The sequence below is a fragment of the Delphinapterus leucas genome, chromosome 4 (assembly GCF_059928025.1).
Source record: "Delphinapterus leucas isolate spDelLeu-1000000601 "Yukka" chromosome 4, BTC_Dleu_Yukka2, whole genome shotgun sequence".
In the NCBI taxonomy this organism is placed as follows: Eukaryota; Metazoa; Chordata; class Mammalia; order Artiodactyla; family Monodontidae; genus Delphinapterus; species Delphinapterus leucas.
The window spans coordinates 45,724,769-45,744,884 of NC_143132.1; the positions used below are offsets into that span (position 1 = coordinate 45,724,769).

Sequence of the window (20,116 nt, forward strand, 5' to 3'; positions counted from 1 at the left end):
AAAGTTAGTTTTCCTCCCATGCTGAAATATTTGCATCTTTATATCAATGTTCCACAATATAGTAGTATTGTATGATACTTTATATCAATGTTCCACAATATAGTAGTATTGTATGATACAGTATAGTATGATAACATTAGTTGACACTATGTGCTTAACAGTGTGGGGAAGAGTCTCTAAATCTCTAAACCTTGGGCTCAGTCAGCTCACCTGTAAAAGGAGGGGACTGAATTCAAGGTATTTTCCCCCAAGGTTCCTTTTAAGAATTCCTTGCCACAAGTCTTTAAAGTGAGGTTCTGTTAATGTTCTCATTTGCCTTGTGAAACCGAATTATTCCTATTTCGGGTGAATCTCTTTTCCCTTCAAGTAAGTGGCGTTTAGATTACTAAATAAGTAGTGTTTCGGTTACTCGATTAACGGCTTCCTCTTTAAAGATGTTCGCCCTAAATTCCTCAAGGGCCAGAGAATGCACCCTTTATTTCCCTCCACCCCACTCACCCTAACACCAGACTTTGAGCACAGCGGGTGATCAGATGATTGTGGTCCTGAAAGTGATGATAATGATGAAACAATGCCATCGTGGTGGGTTTTCTGACTGTCGAAAATCATTTGCTGGGAGCAGAAGCCCTCTCCGCGGGGTGGGAGACCACCGTCTGGAAGCCGCTCGTTGTACTCTTCCGCCATCTAGTGGTGCCAGGGTTGCTCTCCTTCGCTCAACTTGCTGTTCAGAGCTGCAGATTTCAAAAATTGTAAATCAAATGCGTAAATAGTTTTATTCTTGTCATTACAGTAAGAAGGGACTTATAGAGTGTTTCGAGAGATAAAATGTAATGTGTTGATAAAAAATAAGTATAACGCAATAGCAGACTTTAGCACCTGAACAGTATAGACTAAATTCATGCAATTTAGTCTCTTTAATATGTTCAAATGTTAACTTGACCATAGAACAAAAATATAGACGAAAGAGTTCTAAGGAAGATATCTTTTTCAGGAGCTTTTGTATAATGTTCAAGGATTTTAAAATTTCAAAGAAACGTAAGCGTAGATGAAAAAGAGCGAAAGGGAAAGGAAATATAGTTCTGATAAACGTTAACTTGTTTAGAGAAAAGTCTCAATTCTGTATTTAACCATTTGACTTCAATTAAGCTACAACTTATTATCATTATTATTTATACATGCAGTACAATGTTTAATGAATGTTGAATGATATTTAGCTTTAATGTCCTATAATCTGGAACATTCTTCAAATGGCATGATAGTGAATTTAATTGTGTGATTCTAAAGTGAAAATAAATTTCTCTAATGAATGAAATAAAATATTTCTGAAGTGTGACTTATTTCCCATTAAAGCTGTTTTCACTGAATAACTATTATAGGAAATATATTTCTGACATTTTAACATTATTCTGGTTTATTTTTATTTAAAATGCCAATGCAGTGTTTAGGTCTTTCTAATAAAATATATTTAATTGCAATGCCACTTCAATCTTTAATACACTTGTGACCCAACTGAAAAAGTCTCCAATTTGTTTTCCAGGGTGGGAAAATACCCATAAGGTGGACAGCCCCAGAAGCCATTGCCTACAGAAAATTCTCCTCGGCAAGTGATGCATGGAGCTATGGCATTGTCATGTGGGAGGTCATGTCCTATGGAGAGAGACCTTACTGGGAAATGTCTAACCAAGACGTAAGTGCCACCCATAGTTAAACTGCCATTTTATGAATGCAGACATATTAGCATTGATGGGGAAATATGCCTTTTGCCCTCACTCAAATTAGCCTTTATCTTCCTGAGAGTTGTCAGGGTCTGTGGCCGAACTTGAGCAGCCTTTCACTCTGAGCTGTATTTGGTGTCATAAGGGCCAGCTGATGGACTTTGTCACGTAAGTACCTGATCTGTGTCTTACATCTGATACTTCCACCTATATCACTCTAAGGTAGTGTGACTGTGCTTATGCAATAGCCTTGGCCTAAAACAAAAAACACTGAATAATGTTTACTTTTCATTTCTTCCTTAGAGCAATTTAATGTACCACTGTAAAGAGCAAACTAATTTAGACTAGATATCCCTTAGTAGAAAAAGATTGAATGCTTTCAGGCAATGTATTATCAACATGTGTCATGTAGTATGGTTCTTTTGAGATACATGACCCTCTTTGCAATCTGTTTTGTTTCCGTTTTATCTGTAAAAACTACCTTGGTGGCTAATAATACTATAGAACAGGATAGTTAACACACATTTGACCTCTATGGACTGTCCAAGGTAGTAGAGACGGTAGTCAAAATATGCTAGGATCCTGACAATGCAAGTAAACGTGCTGTCAGAGCTGCAAATATATTTTAATATCCCACTCCCTCGTCCCAGAATTGAGACTTTGTCTACTCGTTTGCTTCCTCCAAGTATCGAATGGTTTCTGAGACAATGGCAATGGGAAGTCAGCTCTACTGGGATTCTGAATGTTCATGAGGGGAAACAAAGGCTATATGACTGTAGAAAAATCCCTAAACACAGTCAACTCCTGTCACATCTCTTCTCTGTTTTCCATTCAATTGCTTGAGCCTCCCCTCCACACCTCACACTCATTACTTTACCCCCGCCTCAAGTTGTCCAAGTATCTTAAGGGTTTGTTCAGTGACAGAGAAGGTCTATCCCTTTTGAATGCCAGACACAGAGAAGACTGGGTTTTGGTTAGCTCACCATGGCTATTGTTTCTCCCTGCCTTGGAGTGTTACTTTAGAAGCTGAGTCCTGCTCAGTCCTGTGGGTGCCTACTGACTCCGCAGAGAATACCAGGTCCAGAAACCTACATGGCAGCAGGTTCAAGGTCATAAAACACTGCTCAATCTTGCTCTTTAAAGCACATCATCAAAACACAAAGCCAGGTGGCTCGGTCCTGCAGAACATTTGCCCTTAAGTACAGAGTATGCCATAATCAGCAGCCTTTCCTCCACTCCCAACACTTAGACTTTTTGGATCCAGGTCATTTGCCTAGAGTTTACTGTCTTTCAGGGAATGTTATTTGAAGGAGCTCATTGCTCTTTCCTGTCTCTGGGCCTTGTTTGGGGCAACTTGTGACCACCTCTCCAGCTCTTCTTAAAATTGAATCCCAGAAGCAGAAATTCGTCCCTTCTCTCCCAGAAAGAACTCATCTTTCTTTCACCAGTTATCCAAGGTAATAGAAGCCCTGGATTCAGTCACCATAATTCCTGCTCCACTCTTAACCCAAGATAATGCTTGCCTGCCTGTCCTACTTTGACGTGACTAAAACAGGCCATTCAAGCAAATCTCTAGAATAAAAAGTCCTCCTCCAGATGAGTTAAAGTCTTCACTGCACAGAAGAGCCCTCAGGTCAAGTACCCTCCTTAACTGGTACTCCATTAATCCTTGTCTTAACCTGTTTCCTGACAGACGTAAAATAAAAAATTGCCTAACTCAGAGGACTCCAAACTTTACTAATAATACATCCTTGCCAGTAAAAAGTTCTTGAGCATTCACAACTGACACATGTATACTTATTTTCACATTGTATACAAGTACTACCGTACTAATGTATTCATTTTTCATTAAAAAATATTCATTGGGTGCCTTCTCTGTTTCAGGAAGCGGAGATACAACAGAAAACAAGTGTTACACCTGGAAGGGACCATAAAGATTATCTAGTCCAACCCGAGTTGAATTTGGTTATGAAACTGAGGCTTAGAGAAGTGACATGATTTCCCTAGAGCCACATAGTAAGTGCTTTGACAGTGATATTAGAAGACAATTCTAATAACCTTTTAGAAGACGTTATGGGCAAGGAGAGTAGAAGAGGGGATAACTGCCTCTTTCATGGTGGTTTAGTTCACAGTCTATGGGCCAGTGATTTCTTGCCCTCATTGAGTTTATATTCTAGCAAGAGGGAAACAGACTTTAAACTACGTAAATCGGTAAAATATATAATATGTGACCTGATAATCACTGCTTTGGGGGAAAAAAGCAAGAAAGGAGGATAAGAAATGCTAGGGGTTTGATTTTAAATATATTATATATATTGCCAAATACATTTGTAACAGTCATTTCATTATGGCCATAAAAGTCATAGTCATTCTTATTAGACATGCATAAATAGTCTTTCTTACAATAGGATGAGACAAATAAACATAAAGAGAAGTTCTATTATTTTTCCTGCCTCCTGGATTATCATCTTGCCGCCTGGGGTACATTGTACCACCAATTTGGTAACCACGGCCATGGTTATGTAGACTATAATTCAACAATGAAAGTGCCTCAGTTTCATGACCAATAAATACAATGAAAGGACTAGGTTAAATGATTTTTAATATCCCTTTTAACAGTAACATGCTATGGTTTTATAATCTCTGGAGAAATAGTTTTATCATACTTGTCTCAGCAAAGGAATGATTCAGATTGTTCTTTTCTCAAGTTTAGGAATCTCTGTGGAGATACAAGAAATCCGATAGGACTTCCACAGAGCAGAGCATGTACAAGTGAAGATACCAGACTGCAAGACAGATTTTCTAGGAGAGCAGCCTCTGAGAGAAAAAGCCCAAATGTGTAGTTTCCAACACAGACCCCCATGTAAATTGTTCTTAACTGTTGCCTAGAGTAGTCCAAACCCTGTTGTCAACTCCTCCCTTCATGGATCGTGCCCAACAGTTTACCCAGCCATTCTGGCCATGTGTGTTGATGATCTGTGTCCAAGATGACCATTTACAGAGCCATTCTGTCTATTAAACCTCATTTGGCCACAAAGACTATATCTGGAATCAGAAGAAGTTGCTGCAGCCAAGAATAGACCCCTGGACATTAAGCCCATCCTCATTCATTCAGGGTTGCCATTGCCCACAGCACAAGGCTGAATGCTTCCTCCGCCCAGAGCTTGGTTGTTCTTCAAGGACCAGGTAAGGACTAAGCTGGTTATTTTCATGGTCTTTGAGTGGCTACCAAAGAATATGCAAGCAAGAATCTGAAAAGAGGAGAACAAAAAGTTCTGGGGAAAATAAATAAAAAGCCAAACCCTCTAGGTCCTCAGATCAATACAAGAGGAGAGGAAAGTCCTAAGAGCTAAAATCTTTTATGTATCTTGTGAATATTTTTTGCCGCTGCAGTAGAGTTGAAATTCTGTTTAGCTTAACATATTGGAAGTCAGCGTATCTGTGACAGATCCTGAAACCAGAATTTCTGTTTGGAAGCAGAAATAGCTTAATCAAAACTTTCCAAGCTGCTCTCTCCAAATATGAATTATTTCCTGTTTGTCCTGCATTTCACATGTTTGATCAAAGTTCAGTCTCGTGTTTGACTTTATACAACCAAGGTGTATTTTAAATAAGGAAAGTCATTTTTAGACAGTAAAAATTCAACTATCCTCTGTTTTAATATTTTATATTTTTATTACATTTTGGTGAGTTTAATTTATGGGCTTAGTTAAATACGGAATGTTAACATGCTTTAGGATTTTAAATGAGTTTAGGAAATTTCAGATAGTTTTCATGAAATAGTTCCTCCATTCTGCAGACTGTGGCATATTTCATTGCAATGAACAATTCTGAGTTTGCATAATCTATTTTCGTGAATAATATAATGAGTTTCCCAAAGGTCAGTGGTAATGTACATTAGGACTGTACATAAGGAAATGAGAAAACACAGAGTACCCAGGACTAGTCCATAAAAGACATACCAAACATAACAGTAGGTGCCATCTGCTTAGCCTTTCAGCAGTTACTGTTTGAACACATGCCAGTCACTGGGCGTGTGGATGGGGATGGAGAACTAGAAAATCCAGCCCCCGCTGCCAAGGAGCCCTCTGTGTAGGCGAGGAGATGAAGTTCTGGCATTTCTAAGTCTTGCCCCTGCCCCCAAGTAGAATGTACACTCAAGGGTAGACCTCAGGCCTTCTTTTCCTTTTTAATATAAACAACATTGTGTGAATGCAACATCGCTATTTTTTAGAATATGCCAAAAAAGCATGCATACTCTATTATTCAAAGTACTTTCGATTATCAATGACAGAAACTCAATGTGAACTCACTTAAGTAAAAATAATTTTTTTCATTCATGATACTAAGAAGGAGTTGAGCAGTGCTATATCTCGGGGATCGGCAGGATTTTTAGTGCTTCCCAAGCACTAGGTCCATTGACCTCATTTTCTCCTGTTGCAAAGGTCTTCTTCTTTGCTTTATTCTTCTTTATGCTCCAGGGTTCAGCATTCCAGCTTAGCCACCTCAGCAGAATGAAACCTTCTCTCTGTGAAAATTCATACACCAATCCCAGAGAAGACTGGTTGGCTGTGTTAGGGCTCTACCCAACTCTGAACCAAAACCATGCCAGGGAATGGACACTATGATCGGCCCAGCAAGGTTTAGGTACCAGCATGTGCATTCGGAGGTGGGTGGAGCACTGTGATTGGCAATTTCCCCATAATCACATGGAGTGAGGAAGGAAGTCCCCAAAGGAAAGCAGTTGTGCTGCCAGAGATATACTATAGTATTCTTTTCTGTGCATTGTTTTCAAGAGCCGTTTTATTTATTGCAGTATCAAATGGCACCAAAATATTAACACTGTGCATCATTATATTCTAGTGCAGCAGCAGGTGTAGTGGAAAGATCATGAGAGCTTTAGAGCAGGGTTTCACAACCTCAGAACTATTGTTGGGCCAAATAATCCTTTGTTGTGGTGTGCGGGCAGGGGTGCTGTCCTGTGCATCTTTCACATCAATCCCGGCCTCTACCCACTAGGTGCGAGTAGCACCCTCCCAGTCATGGCAACCGAAACTGCCCACAAACATTGCCCAGTCAGAGATGGGGTATAAAAATCACTCCCAGTTAGAAGCCACTGCTTTAGAGCTAGAAAGATCGGGGTTGAATTCTCAGCTCTGCAGTTCACTGGCCATGTAATCTTAGGCAAGTGGTTACAGCTTTCTGAGATACTGTCTATAATGGGGTTCAAATTACTCAACTGCAGGATTTGAAAAAGTGGGATTCTATAATGGGGTTCAAAATACTCAACTGCAGGATTTGAAAAAGTGAAAGATAATATATATAAAGCACCTGGTACATAGAAGGTATTTAATTAATCAATGGTAATAATCATAGCTTGCAATTTCTGAATTTATTATGAGCCAAGTATTTTAGGATATTGGCTCATTTAATCCTCAAAATAATTCTTTAAGATAGATACTCTTTTTACTCCTATTTGTAGATACGAGGCTTTCTAGAAAGTTTAAACAACTTACCCAAGGTTACTAGATGGTTAACGATAGAACTGAAGTTGAAGCCCCCTACTTACTCCTAAGTGCGTGCTTTTACCCTCTGAGCTATACCATAGAAGTTTAATTTTCAAAGGAGTCTCCATACCACGCAAGCTCTACGTAATGAGATCAAAGCATCTTTAATTATGTATGCCACTGTGTCACAAGAGAAGTGTTTTCATTGTTTCCTGTCAGCAAAAGAATGTGGATTGACTCACTATTGTTTGGAACTATAAATCTTTTCTGCAGTATTTTTTTTTGTCTTGATGTTAAAAATTTATAAAATGTACTATATTTATTATATTTCTTAAAAATATTTAAGGCAGTAGCTTAAAATAAAATTCTAATCATCAATATATTTAGCCTATTACCAGAAACATGTCACAAGCACATTGAAGGTGTATAGTTCCTTGCTGTTTTCTAGCATTTTTTTCTTTCTTTTTAAGGTATTGCAGGATAATGTTCTATGTTATTTTCATCCAAGTTCAAAATAATTGTTGTTTACTACATAGTAGGAGTACACTGTAATGCTAGGAGCTACACTGGCTCCAAAGAGGACACCAAGGGCACTGCAGTTCTTACAACACTTACACTGTGTAATGTGCTTAAACGAAGAAAATGCAAGCAAACATGAACAGCAGGCAACATTAAATAATCAAATCCCCACAGAGCTAATATGTAGAAAAAAAACTAGCACCACATAAATGAGAGGCAGCTTAGCTCAAACTAATGATCTGAATGCAAGACTGGAGACTTGGATTTTGTTTGTTTTGGTTTTTTCCCTGACATGCTGCTGTTTTAGAAAAAAAAGAAAGAATGAATGAATGAAAAAGAAAGGAAGGGAGGAAGGAAGGAAGGAAGGGAGGGAGGAAGGAAGGAAGGAAGGAAGGAAGAAAGGGAGGGAGGGAGGGAGGGAGGGAGGGAGGAAGGGAGGGAGGGAGGGAGGGAGGAAGGGAGGAAGGGAGGGAGGAAGGGAGGAATGGAGGGAGGGAGGGAAGGAAGGATTCACCTTGAAGTAATTTGAAGCCCAAATGCCTTCTAGGTATGGTATCATTTAGGTATATGCTACTCAGCTAGTTCAGTTTCCCAAAAAGAGAACCACTATGAGAGAACTTCTCATTTGAGGTTTAGTAGAAAACATAATACTGCCTCAGTGTTTTGGGGTTTTTTTTCTCCTTACTTTTCAAAAGCTTTTATATAATAGTGAGTTTTGCTTTAGATTGCTTTCTGAAACTTACCTGAAGAAAAAAATTAGAGTTCAGCTTTAGGATACTTTCTTATATAGATGATGTGGTTAGAAATAACCTTTTGACCTTACCTGAATTGATCCCTCTTTTCAAAATTTGAGAAGGAAGAAAATAACCTTTTACCATATTTTGTATTTGTCTTCGTAATTTTATAACCTTTCTCAATTATAGGTCAGTATTTCAGCCAAGAATGGTGGATGTGAGAATCCACTTACCTCAAATGCAGTATAATTTTATGACTCAGAGAGTCCAGTCATTTCCAATTTTTGTCACTGATTAGGTTTTCCAAACTCTACTTTATTATGTAATGGTCCTTGTGTAATGATCTGTGTAAGATACAGTAAACTGCTAAAGGCCCATTCCCATTATTTCAACCTTCCATATTACAGAGGGAATTTTTGCACTTGTTTGATTATGTTTCTACCAAAGCAATTTTCAAAATGACCTTCTTTTTCTCAATTTTTCAATAATTCCTACTATTGGTACACAGGCAAGGGCAACATTTTAATTAAATACATACTAATTACACTAACATGATGCATGTCTGTTACAGAGGCAAGAGTAATAGGGGATATTATGAGATTCAATCAATCACCATTGTAAGTAATTCAAAAAGTAAGGTTTCAAGTAGAGGAAACCAATAACCAGTATGCTACTAACACAGTATAATTTTCAAGAGAAATATTTTTTTCTAAATAACCACAAAGCTAGAAGATATATACATACCAGCAACATTCTCATAAAAAATTAATTATACCTTCAATTTCTATTTGGAAGAAATTTACAGTCTACTGCTCTTATAATTTTTATAATTATTTTTTTCTCTTTAAAGCATATTTACAAAGAGGGATTTTTTTTTCTTGGCCAATTAGGACAAATATCTTGTTTTTATTATGTTCATCTTTAAAATGTAGAAAATGCCAGATTGTTACAGTAAAGGAAGTTCTTGTAAGATGCTAGATTCTGTATTTTTTTTAAACATTTATTTTTTATTGAAATATAGTTGAATTACAATGTTGTGTTAATTACTACTATACAGCAAAGTGACTCAGTTATACATATATATACATTCTTTTCCTTTATGATTTATCCCAGGATATTGAATATAGTTCCCTGTGCTATACAGTAGGACCTTGTTGTTATCCATTCTGTATATACCATCTGCTAATCCCAAACTCCCAGTCCAACCTTCTCCCAGCTCCCTCCCTCTTGGCAACCACCAGTCTATTCTCTATGTCCCTGATTCTGTTTCTGTTTCATAGATAGGTTCATTTGTGTCATTTTTTAGATTCCACATATAAATGATATCATCTGGTATTTGTCTTTCTTTTTCTGACTTACTTAGAATAATAATCTCTAATTGCATACATGTTGCTGCAAATGGCATTATTTTGTTCTTCTTTGTGGCTGAGTAGTATTCCATTGTATATATGTACCACATCTTCTTTATCCATTCATCTGTCAATGGACATTTAGGTTGGTTCCATGTCTTGGCTATTGTGAATAGTGCTGCTATGAACATAGGGGTGCATGTATCTTTTTGAATTATAGTTTTGTCTGGATATATGCCCAGGAATGGGATTGTGGATCATATGGTAATTCAATTTTTAGTTTTCTGAGGAACCTCCATACAGTTTTCCACAGTGGCTGCACCAACTTACATTCCCACCAACACTGTAAGAGGGTTCCCTTTTCTCCACACCCTCTCTAGCATTTGTTATTTGTAGACTTTTTAATGATGGTCATTCTGACTGGCATGAGGTGATACCTCACTGCAGTTTGGTTTGCATTTCTCTAATAATTAGTGATGTTGAGCATCTTTTCTTGTGCCTATTGGCCATCTGTATATCTTCTTTGGAGAAATGTCTCAAAGAGGATATTTTAAAATCCCCTTTTCCTTTGTACTCATAAACTGTTTTTCCATAGCTTTCCAATATTTTTAGTGGGCCCAGGAAATATGTTATTAAAGTTGCCTATTATCTTTCTAAAATTGAAACGATGCATCAATGAAGAAATATATGGTTTTTTCCTAGAGAGTGCTTGGGAATTTGGGCCTGAGTTTTAAGAACATTGTCTTCTTAAAGAAACAATTATTTCAGAAAAGTAGATTTGAAATGTGTGTTTGTATTTCCAAAAAGTATACTTTGTTGAGGGGAACTGGCATAGTAGTGAACATCATGGTTCCCCATAAGAACAAAAAATTTTACAATTTGTATGGAAACACAAAAGACCCCAAGTAGCCAAAGCAATTTTGAGAAAGAAAAATGGAGCTGGAAGAATCAGGTGCCCTGACTTCAGACTATACCACAAAGCTACAGTAATCAAGACAGTATGGTACTGGCACAAAAACAGAAATATAGATCAATGGAATAGGATAGAAAGCCCAGAGATTAACCCATGCACCTATGGTCACCTAATCTATACAAAGGAGGCAAGAATATACAATGGAGAAAAGACAGCCTCTTCAATAAGTGGTGCCTGGAAAACTGGACAGCTACATGTAAAAGAATGAAAGTAGAACACTCCCTAACATCATACACAAAAATAAACTCAAAATGGATTAAAGACCTAAATGTAAGACCAGACACTATAAAACTCTTAGAGGAATACTTAGGAATAACACTCTTTGACAGAAACCACAGCAAGATCTTTTTTGACCCACCTCCTAGAGTAATGGAAATAAAAACAAAATAAACAAATGGGACCTAATTAAACTTAAAGCTTTTGCATAGCAAAGGAAACCATAAACAAGATGAAAAGGCAACCCTCAGAATGGAAGAAAATATTTTCAAATGAAGCAGCTGACAAGGGGTTAATCTACAAAATATACAAACAGTTCATGTAGCTCAATATCAAAAAAACAAACAACCCAAGCAAAAAGTGGGCAGAAAACCTAAATAGACATTTTCCCAAAGAAGACATGCAGATGGCCAAGAGGCACATGAAAAGATGCTCAACACCACTATTAGAGAAATGCAGATCAAAACTACAATGAGGTATCACCTCGCACCAGTCAGAATGGCCATCATCAAAAAATCTACAAACAATATAAATGCCGGAGAGGGTGTGGAGAAAAGGAAACTCTCTTGTACTGTTGGTGGGAATATAAATTGATACAGCCACTATGGAGAACAGTATGGAGGTTCCTTAAAAAACTAAAAATAGAGTTACCATATGACCCTGAATGTACCCTGAGAAAACCATAATTCAAAAAGACATATGCACCACAATATTCATTGCAGCACTATTTACAAAAGCCAGGTCATGGAAACAACCTAAATGTCCATCAACAGATGAATGGATAAAGAAGATATGTGGTACGCATATACAATGGAATATTACTCAGCCATAAAAAGGAATGAAATTAAGTCATTTGTAGAGATGTGGGTGGACCTAGTCTGTCATACAGAGTGAAGTAAGTCAGAAGAGAAAAACAAATATCGTATATTAATGCATATATGTGGAATCTAGAAAAATGGTACAGATGAACCTATTTGCAGGGCAGAAATAGAGACACAGACATAGAGAACAGACACGTGGACATAGAAGAATGGGGAGAGGGGCTGGGATGAATTGGGAATTGGGATTGACATATATACACTACCATGTGTAAAATAGATAGCTAGTGGGAACCTGCTGTATAGCACAGGAAGCTCAGCTCCATGCTCTTTGGTGACCTAGATGGCTGGGATGGGGGGTTGGGAAGGAGGTCCAAGAGGGAGGGGATGTATGTATACATATAGCTGATTCACTTTGTTGTACATCAGAAACTAACACAATATTGTAAAGCAACTAGACTCCAATTAAAAACCAAAACAAAAACATCATGGTTCCCCAAATCTTCCTAGTCTTAGTTTACTGGGATATAGTCTGTCCCTATCTGGATTTTTGTCTTTCTGCACCAGGAGCCCTGTGGGAAACAGTCCTTTCAGAGGAAGCCAAATCTAGATCTGGACGCTACAGAACTTGGAGATCAAGAGATGTTACCAGAGGTCCTGCAGATTAAGCCTTCAGTTTCACTGACTCTAGAAACATAGCTTTTTGAGCTGAAAAGTACAATCACAAGTACTGAATCCAGTTTCCTTTTCTTAATGAGGAGACAGAGACTTTCCTAAGAGCAGAGCTTGTTTAGGACAGCAATGCAGTTCAGGTGACTCCTTCACTAATGCTCTTTCCACTACTTAAAAACTGAAGCATAGTTGCTTAGAAGGTGTTAATTATCTCAGTCTCAAGAAGTGTGACTTTTGAGAATTCCTTGGTGGTCCAGTGTTTAGGACTCAGCACTTTCACTGCTGAGGGCCCGGGTTCAATCCCTGGCTGGGAAACTAAGATCCCACAAGCCATGTGATGTGGCCAAAAAAGAAAAGGTGTGACTTTCAACTGTTAGGGCTAAATATTTTCCAAACCATAAATCATACCATCAGCAACCTTTTAACCTATGAATCCTACACTTCATATTTTCCCCCATTTTGTCCACTCATTCAACAATCTGAAAGGTGGTAACCTACTAAGGGCAAGCACTTTCCATTTTTATAGATCCTTGACATTCTATTTCAACTTCCAAAAAATGAGGTTAGAGAACTGTCTTAAGTGTACGGTTTTAAGAAATTCTTCATCTTAAAGTTTGAAAGGAAATCTTAGGTTTCCATGCCCTAATGATTTAAATTATAAATTAGCTTTGGAAAAATTGTTTTCTTTCTGTATCTTTTTCTTTCATCACTCTGTCCCCCTCTTTTTCTAATGTACACTGAATTTCATTTGGATTTTGATTGTTTTTCACTGAATTATAAATTCTGTATGTTGAAAGATATTGTCTAAGAAAATAGGTATAATATTATAAATGTTATTGACTTATAACTACTTCTTTCCTTCTTTTTTTTCTTTTGCCTATGCAGACACAATCATTATATTGCATATCAGGAAAATACGTTACCAGTGTTTTCAGTATTACTGTTTTATAAACCTAAATGTCCTAATATCTATAAGTAATCATTATCACAAAAAGTAAGGATATAGTGGAACTCTTTGCTTCACCATTCCCCTTCAACCTGAAATTAAGGTCGATGAATTGAATTTATCAACAAAGCCATCATGAATATTTAGAGGGAAGATAGAAGTAAAACCATTTCACAGTCCATTTACTAGTGTACATTTCAGCCCTTGCTAAAATTTTGAGACAGTTTCTTTTAAAATAACTTTTTAAATAAGTAAATTCAATGTGCTTCTCTTTAGGAGTTGTTTAGCAGTGTTATAATAATGTGATTCCCTGCACAGCCCAAGCAGTCTTTGTTCAATAGTATTGTTCAGGGATAGCTCAGTGTCTTCATATTGACTGTCTACTCCTTGTTTGCCAAGTTTAATAAAAGGTGCACATTGCCTGCTTTGATTCAGAAACTGTCAACACAATTGGAAAACTCATCAGATTCAGCAAGAGCAGAACAGTCTGCTACGTGTCCCAACTGAGCCTTGTGTAGATTCTAGGCTGCTAAAAATTGCAGTGTCATTGACAAGGAACCAGTATGATCTATTTAGAATAACCAGCCAGGCTTTAGATGATAATTTCTGACAGAATCTAATTTCTTCTACCTCTGCATAGAAGTTATCACTGCAGTCATTTTCATATTTTTTCACTTTGTTTAAATTTTCTTCTTACATTTTAAAATAAGGGTATAACCTTGTATAACTCTTCTCCAAAGGATGACAGGCTACAGCTATCATAAAACCATACTGCTAACAAAATTCTCTCTAGTTAATTATCACCCCTTCATATCCTAAAACAATAAACCTCATTTAGTCTTTTAGACAAAACACCCCATATGCTCCTGGCTCCCCATCAGTCCTTGACTAGGGAATCAGAAATACCTATAAAACAAAACTTCCCACAAAAGACATGTTAATGAAGATAAAGGTTAATATAAAGCTTTCATAGGTCACATATATGACAATTGGAGCTCACTCTTTGACTTGACAAGACATTGTTTTAGATGCTGGGAACATATGGAAAAAAGAAACAGTTCCTGCTCTTGAACTCGGCTTGCCCAGCTGAGAGACTGCAAGTGTTTTGTAGTGGCCAAAGCAAAGGGGAAACAGGATGTAGCCAGAGATGAGGACTGAGAGCCAGGGTCATGGTGAGCCACTGCAGAATTTCAGGAACGTGCAGTCTCACATCAGCAGGATTGCTTTGGGTGCACTACGGGAGATGATTGAGGGAAGAAAAGGGGAAACAAAAAGACTAGTTAAGCGGTTGTTGCAGTGATCAAAATGAAAAATAAATCATTTGAAGAGAGGATTAAAACTGGAGCAGATTTAAAATATATGAAGGTGGTGGAATCAACATGTCTTAAGTTAATTTTGAGCACCCAGAAAGGCAAAGGCCCAGATGACTCCCTGATCTCTGACCTAAATCACTGGAAAAAGAATGGGACCCTTTTCAGAGGACAGAAATGCCAAAGCAGGGGCTTTCCTGGTGGCACAGTGGTTAAGAATCCACCTGCCAATGCAGGGGACACAGGTTTGAGCCCTGGTCCGGGAAGATCCCACATGCCGCGGAGCAACTAAGCCCATGCGCCACAACTACTGAGCCTGTGCTCTAGAGCCCAAGAGCCACAACTACTGAGCCCACGTGCCACAACTACTGAAGCTCTCACACCACAACTACTGAAGCCAGCATGCATACAGCCCGTGCTCCGCAACAAGCCACTGCAATGAGAAGCCCGCGTACCACAACGAAGAGTAGGCCTGCTTGCCGCAGCTAGAGAAAGCCCGCACACAGCAACGAAGACCCAACACAGCCAAAAATTAAGTTAATTGATTAATTAATTAATTTAATTAATGCCAAAGCAGGAACAGGGTTAGTTTTGAACAAAAACAATCATGGCACCTATATGACAACTTTATGAAGTGTTATGTCCCATAGACAATAGATGGAGAAATCTGGAGAGAAAGCTGAGCTGGAGCTTCAAGCATAAAAGTCATGAGCAAGTAGGTGAGAGGGAAAGCATGGAGTGTGTAAATGTGTAAGAGAGGCTCAAGAGCTAATTCTGGGAGAATGAGTCTGGTATGTGGCTCAAGACTCAGGACAGATTTTTCTCTACCACTATCATGATTCAGAGGCTACCACAGTGATAATTAGTCCATTCTGCAGGGCATTATTAGCTATGTGATATTGACCCAATCTGTTCATTAGTTTGAGCTTCAGTTTTCTTACCTACAAAATATGTAGAGCCACACTCACATCGGTATCTTGAGATCTAAATAAGGTAAGCTGTGTTAAAACACCTAGCCCGGAAATTGACATATAATAAGCTCTCAAATTTTTATATGTTACTTGAATCCGAAGCCAGAAAGATCACAGAAAATTTAACTCATGGTCACTCCAGCCCCAAAATTGCTCCTCCTCCTTTGTCTTCTATCTTTACTAGTTGACCAAGCCAAAAACCTAGAAGTCATTCTTCTCTTCTCCCTCTACTTCCATACCCAATTTCACCCTAATCCCGCATTCCTGTCAGATCAGTCTATTTCTTGTACCCCACGTCCACTGCTTTCACTAAGACCATCCTGACCTCTCTCCTGGATCACTGCAAGCCTCCTTCAGGCTTCCCACGCCCTCCGATGCACTCTTCACATTGCAGCCAGAGTGAGCTTCCAAAAGATAAATCTAATGTCATTTACTTGCTAAAACCCTTTGCATAAAGTCTGTATTTATAGCATGTAAAATCATTCATGATCTCAAGAAATATAGTTTTTACTTAACCTTTGAGCCTCAAATCTCACCATTCCTCTCTCTGAAGACTCTATTCTAGCTGCAGAAATCTACTTTCATTCCCTGATCAGGTCACATCTCCTCTCTTGGACCCATCTAGTCTAGTCGACCCTGCTACCCTCTACATTCAGTTCACCTCCTCTGAGAAGGCTCCCCAAGGCTGGGTTAGGTGCTCCTCTGAAAAGCTTCCATAACTCCCTGTTCCACATGGCACTTACCATATTCAGACTCCTTGGTCACCTTCGCTAGATTATACATTTCCTAAAGACAGAAATATTTCTTACTCATCATGTTATCCCTTATACACGGTATGCTCAATAGTATATTTTAAGTGATTAATATATATGTTTGGATAAATAAATTAAAAATCCATTAGAAAGCTGTTGTATCTTTTAACCATCTTCGTGAATCATATTGCTTAAAACTCTTCTCTAGCTACCTTCAAAACCAGAATTTTTACGTGTGTGATCTTCAACAAATTAAACCTCTCTGTGTTTAAATTCCTTGTCTGTAAAATGAGGATAACAATAGTACCTACCTCATAGTATTACTGTAAGGATTAAAAGAGTTGATGCATGTAAATCATTTAGAAATGGCACATGGAAGTTTCCAAGAGCTTTCAGTAATTGTTAGCTGTTATTATTATTGTCACTGTTGTTACTGTTGTTATTAATATTTTCCTATAAGGTGGGAACTTCAGGTTTGACATCTGTCATGAACCAGGGCTCAGGACATATTTCACAAAGTCACAAGTTAAAGAACAGAGGAAGATTTAAAGCCAGAGGTCAGCAAGAAGCAATGTCATGAGTCCCTGAACCTCTCATTCTCCCCACAGAAAGGCATTCTGGGACCAGACACATTGCTGAACACATTATGGATAAAGGTTCCAGGTGAAGGACCACACTTTCTTGTCACTCTGTCTCCTTACAGGCCAATCATGAGAGCAACTTTGTCAAAAGAGAGTAAACAGCCTGCTTGACACCAAGCAGGCTAGATGTGAGTGTCAGCTGTTTACAGGAGTTGTCTGGAAAAGTCAGCTCCCCAGCAGCTAAGGACGTTTGGGTCAATGGGAAATAGTAAACCTTCTGGACAGGAGTAAGAAACCACCAGTCTTTACAGGAAGCTGACATTGGGTCCAGTGCCCTCTGTCTTAGACAAGAGCAAGGCCCAATCTCACCTGGCCATTGTCTAGCCAAACCAGGGAGAAATTATATCATTTTGAACAATACTACTTGATGCCCCAGTTTTTTATTAATATTTCCTTCTGAGGTGCTTCAAATGCTGTCATGCTTCTGCTTTGAATCCATCTTGGGTAGCTTGAGACTCCAGGTTTTCTAAGAGTCTGCTCTCTATCAAGACAAATCCCAAAATTTCTTCTAATAGCTTTTGTTTTTGTCAATAACATTTATTAATGTATCAGGCACCATACTAAGGGATGAGAATACAAAATATAGGGACATAATTCCTTCTTTTATGTATGTTTAGCCTGAGAGGAAGCAGATCAAATATTATAATACAATGTAACAGATGCAATAATAGAAATGTGTGCAGGACTCAGATGCACTCAGAAATTACTCTGTTCAGCCAGAGATTACATTTTGCAAACTATGAAGTAAATATGTTTTTGATTTACCCAGAATATAAAGCTTAGGATCCAAGTAAAAACATTGAAGCCCAATTAGCAGATGTATAACAATAGATAAAATGGTAATCATCACTCCTAAAATTACATCAGTTGATATAAAATTGGAGAGGAAGATGTTATCATGAGAACTGAAAAGCATTCCTGGGGAATGGCCAGAGGAAATGTTTGGAAGCTAAAAGAAACAAAGTTCAAATTTCAGCTCTGCCACCTATGCTGTGTGAATTTAGGCAAGTTTCCTAACACCTCTGAGTCTAAATTTTCTCATTTAAAAATAGGTATAATAATAACTACCATATTGAGTTATTTTAAGCAGTAAATGAAGAAAACTATGCGAAGCATCTAGCACATGATGCTCAATAAAGGCAGCTAATTTTTTTCTCAGACTATAACTTCACTTGTCATCCATTTTATTCTATGCACTTACAATTTAGGTAACTGTGAAACCGACTAGAGAGCTCTCCTGGGGTGGGATTTTAAAGTCTTTCTATAATGGAGTTCTATCCTATTTTTCTTAGTTACTTTTCAAAACTATCCACAGTAGTTTTGATGCATTATAAGCATTTTTATACACATCCTGTTTTACTAAAATGTGTTGCAAAATGTCTTAAAATTCAAGCCTAATTGGTAGCAAAAGTAGTCAGAAAACAGATAAGAAAAAATCCTATTCAATAATGGAATATAAAATGAACAGGAAAAAAGCTAGTATCCTGACAGGTTAAAGTGTTTTGGTCACAAAGATACAGATGGGATTATGAGACATTCCCTATTACTAAAAAAGCTAAAGCTTAGCAGTTAAGAGGTTCCTGAAGGCATATTTTTGCTTCTTTTTACAGACTGCCTCTAGCATAAATTATAGATATTTTAGAGTCATTTCAAATAGTGTCAATTAAAAAAGAAATTAAAAGGAGATTTTTTTATTATTATTATAGAAAATGAAAATGTGTAGATGGTGGTACAATAAAGAGAGCACTGATAACAATATTTATACTTACATTTTTGTATTTCTGTTGTTGGCACAGGGAAGAGGTAAGCTTGTATGGTTTCTGTCTTTAAGTATTCGTCTGTCCCTCAATTTTCCCACATCAAAAATGGGGGAAATATCAACGGAAAAGCTTGGGTCCTAGCCCACCAGACACCTCCATTTTGAGGGGCGGGGGAAGATGCCTACACAGGACCATAAGATGCACCTTTTAAAAGACTTTCATTTTTCCTCACAAGGTGGCATTTTAGAGAGGGGGGGCTGTGGATTTCAGAGAGCCTGCCCTGCTTTAGGCAAATCCTGAGCAACAATCCTTTAAAAACCCTCCCAGAGAACCACCTAATCTATACAAATGTGGTTCCAGTTCAGTGCCTTCACTATGCAAAGTTTTTCTTTTTAACTGTTTTGTTAAATTTTAACAATTGGGGAATTTTGAAAACTGCTTTACATACTTCCTTGCCTTCTTAAAATAAAAGCAGACAAATGTTAAAAAAAAAAAAAAAAAGAAGGGGGTAAATAAACCCTTTCCTTTGTCTTTATCCCAGAGACAATGTAAGAATAGTCACGTGAATACCTTTGAACACTTTATTAAAAAATAAGCTACATAAATTCCAGGTCAACATTATTGCATTGTTAGGAAATCCCCAGTGGGTAGTATATTAAACAGAGAAATAGATAAATATCTTACCTTATCTTATATGTGATTTCCTAAGTACAATAAAAATAATAATAATACAATTATGGTTTATCTTATACAGCCAAAGTTAACTTTGGCTTCTTATCCTGTCCCTAAAGCTACACTGTCCTATAGAGTAGCCACTTGCCACATGTGGCTATTTAAAATTTAATGTCAATTAATTAAACTAAAACTAAAAATTCAGTTCCTCAGACTTACTAGCCACATTTCAAATGCTCAATAGCCACATGTGACTACTTGCCACCATGTTGGACAGAGAGAACATTTCCGTCATCATGGAAAGTTCTATTGGAGAGTACTGGCCCAGAGGATACTCAGGCTGATTGTCCTGTTGCTCTGTGGCCTTAAGCTGGGCACTGATAGCATTTCAAAGATTAAATGACCTTAGAAGTTCTGAAAGGACTTCATAATCACGTCAGTGTCAGACTAAGGGAAAGACAGAAGTAAGTGAAGAAGAATTAAAGAGGCAGGGACTTCCCTGGTGGCACAGTGGTTAAGACTCTGTACTCCCGATGCAGGGGGCCTGGGTTCGATCCCTGG

The 20,116-nt window shown here is 37.8% G+C and overlaps 1 protein-coding gene across 1 annotated transcript in view; it reads left to right on the plus strand.

Annotated features, from left to right (window-relative positions):
• Window positions 1–533: 533 nt before the first annotated feature.
• The window catches only part of LOC149749300 (ephrin type-A receptor 6-like), a 32,077-nt gene continuing 12,494 nt past the window's right edge, over window positions 534–20,116 (plus strand). Inside the window, exons 1-2 of the mRNA XM_089909885.1 lie at window positions 534–749; window positions 1,538–1,687. Of these exons, the coding sequence (XP_089766011.1) occupies window positions 534–749; window positions 1,538–1,687 (366 nt within the window). The remainder of the gene's footprint in view (window positions 750–1,537; window positions 1,688–20,116) is intronic.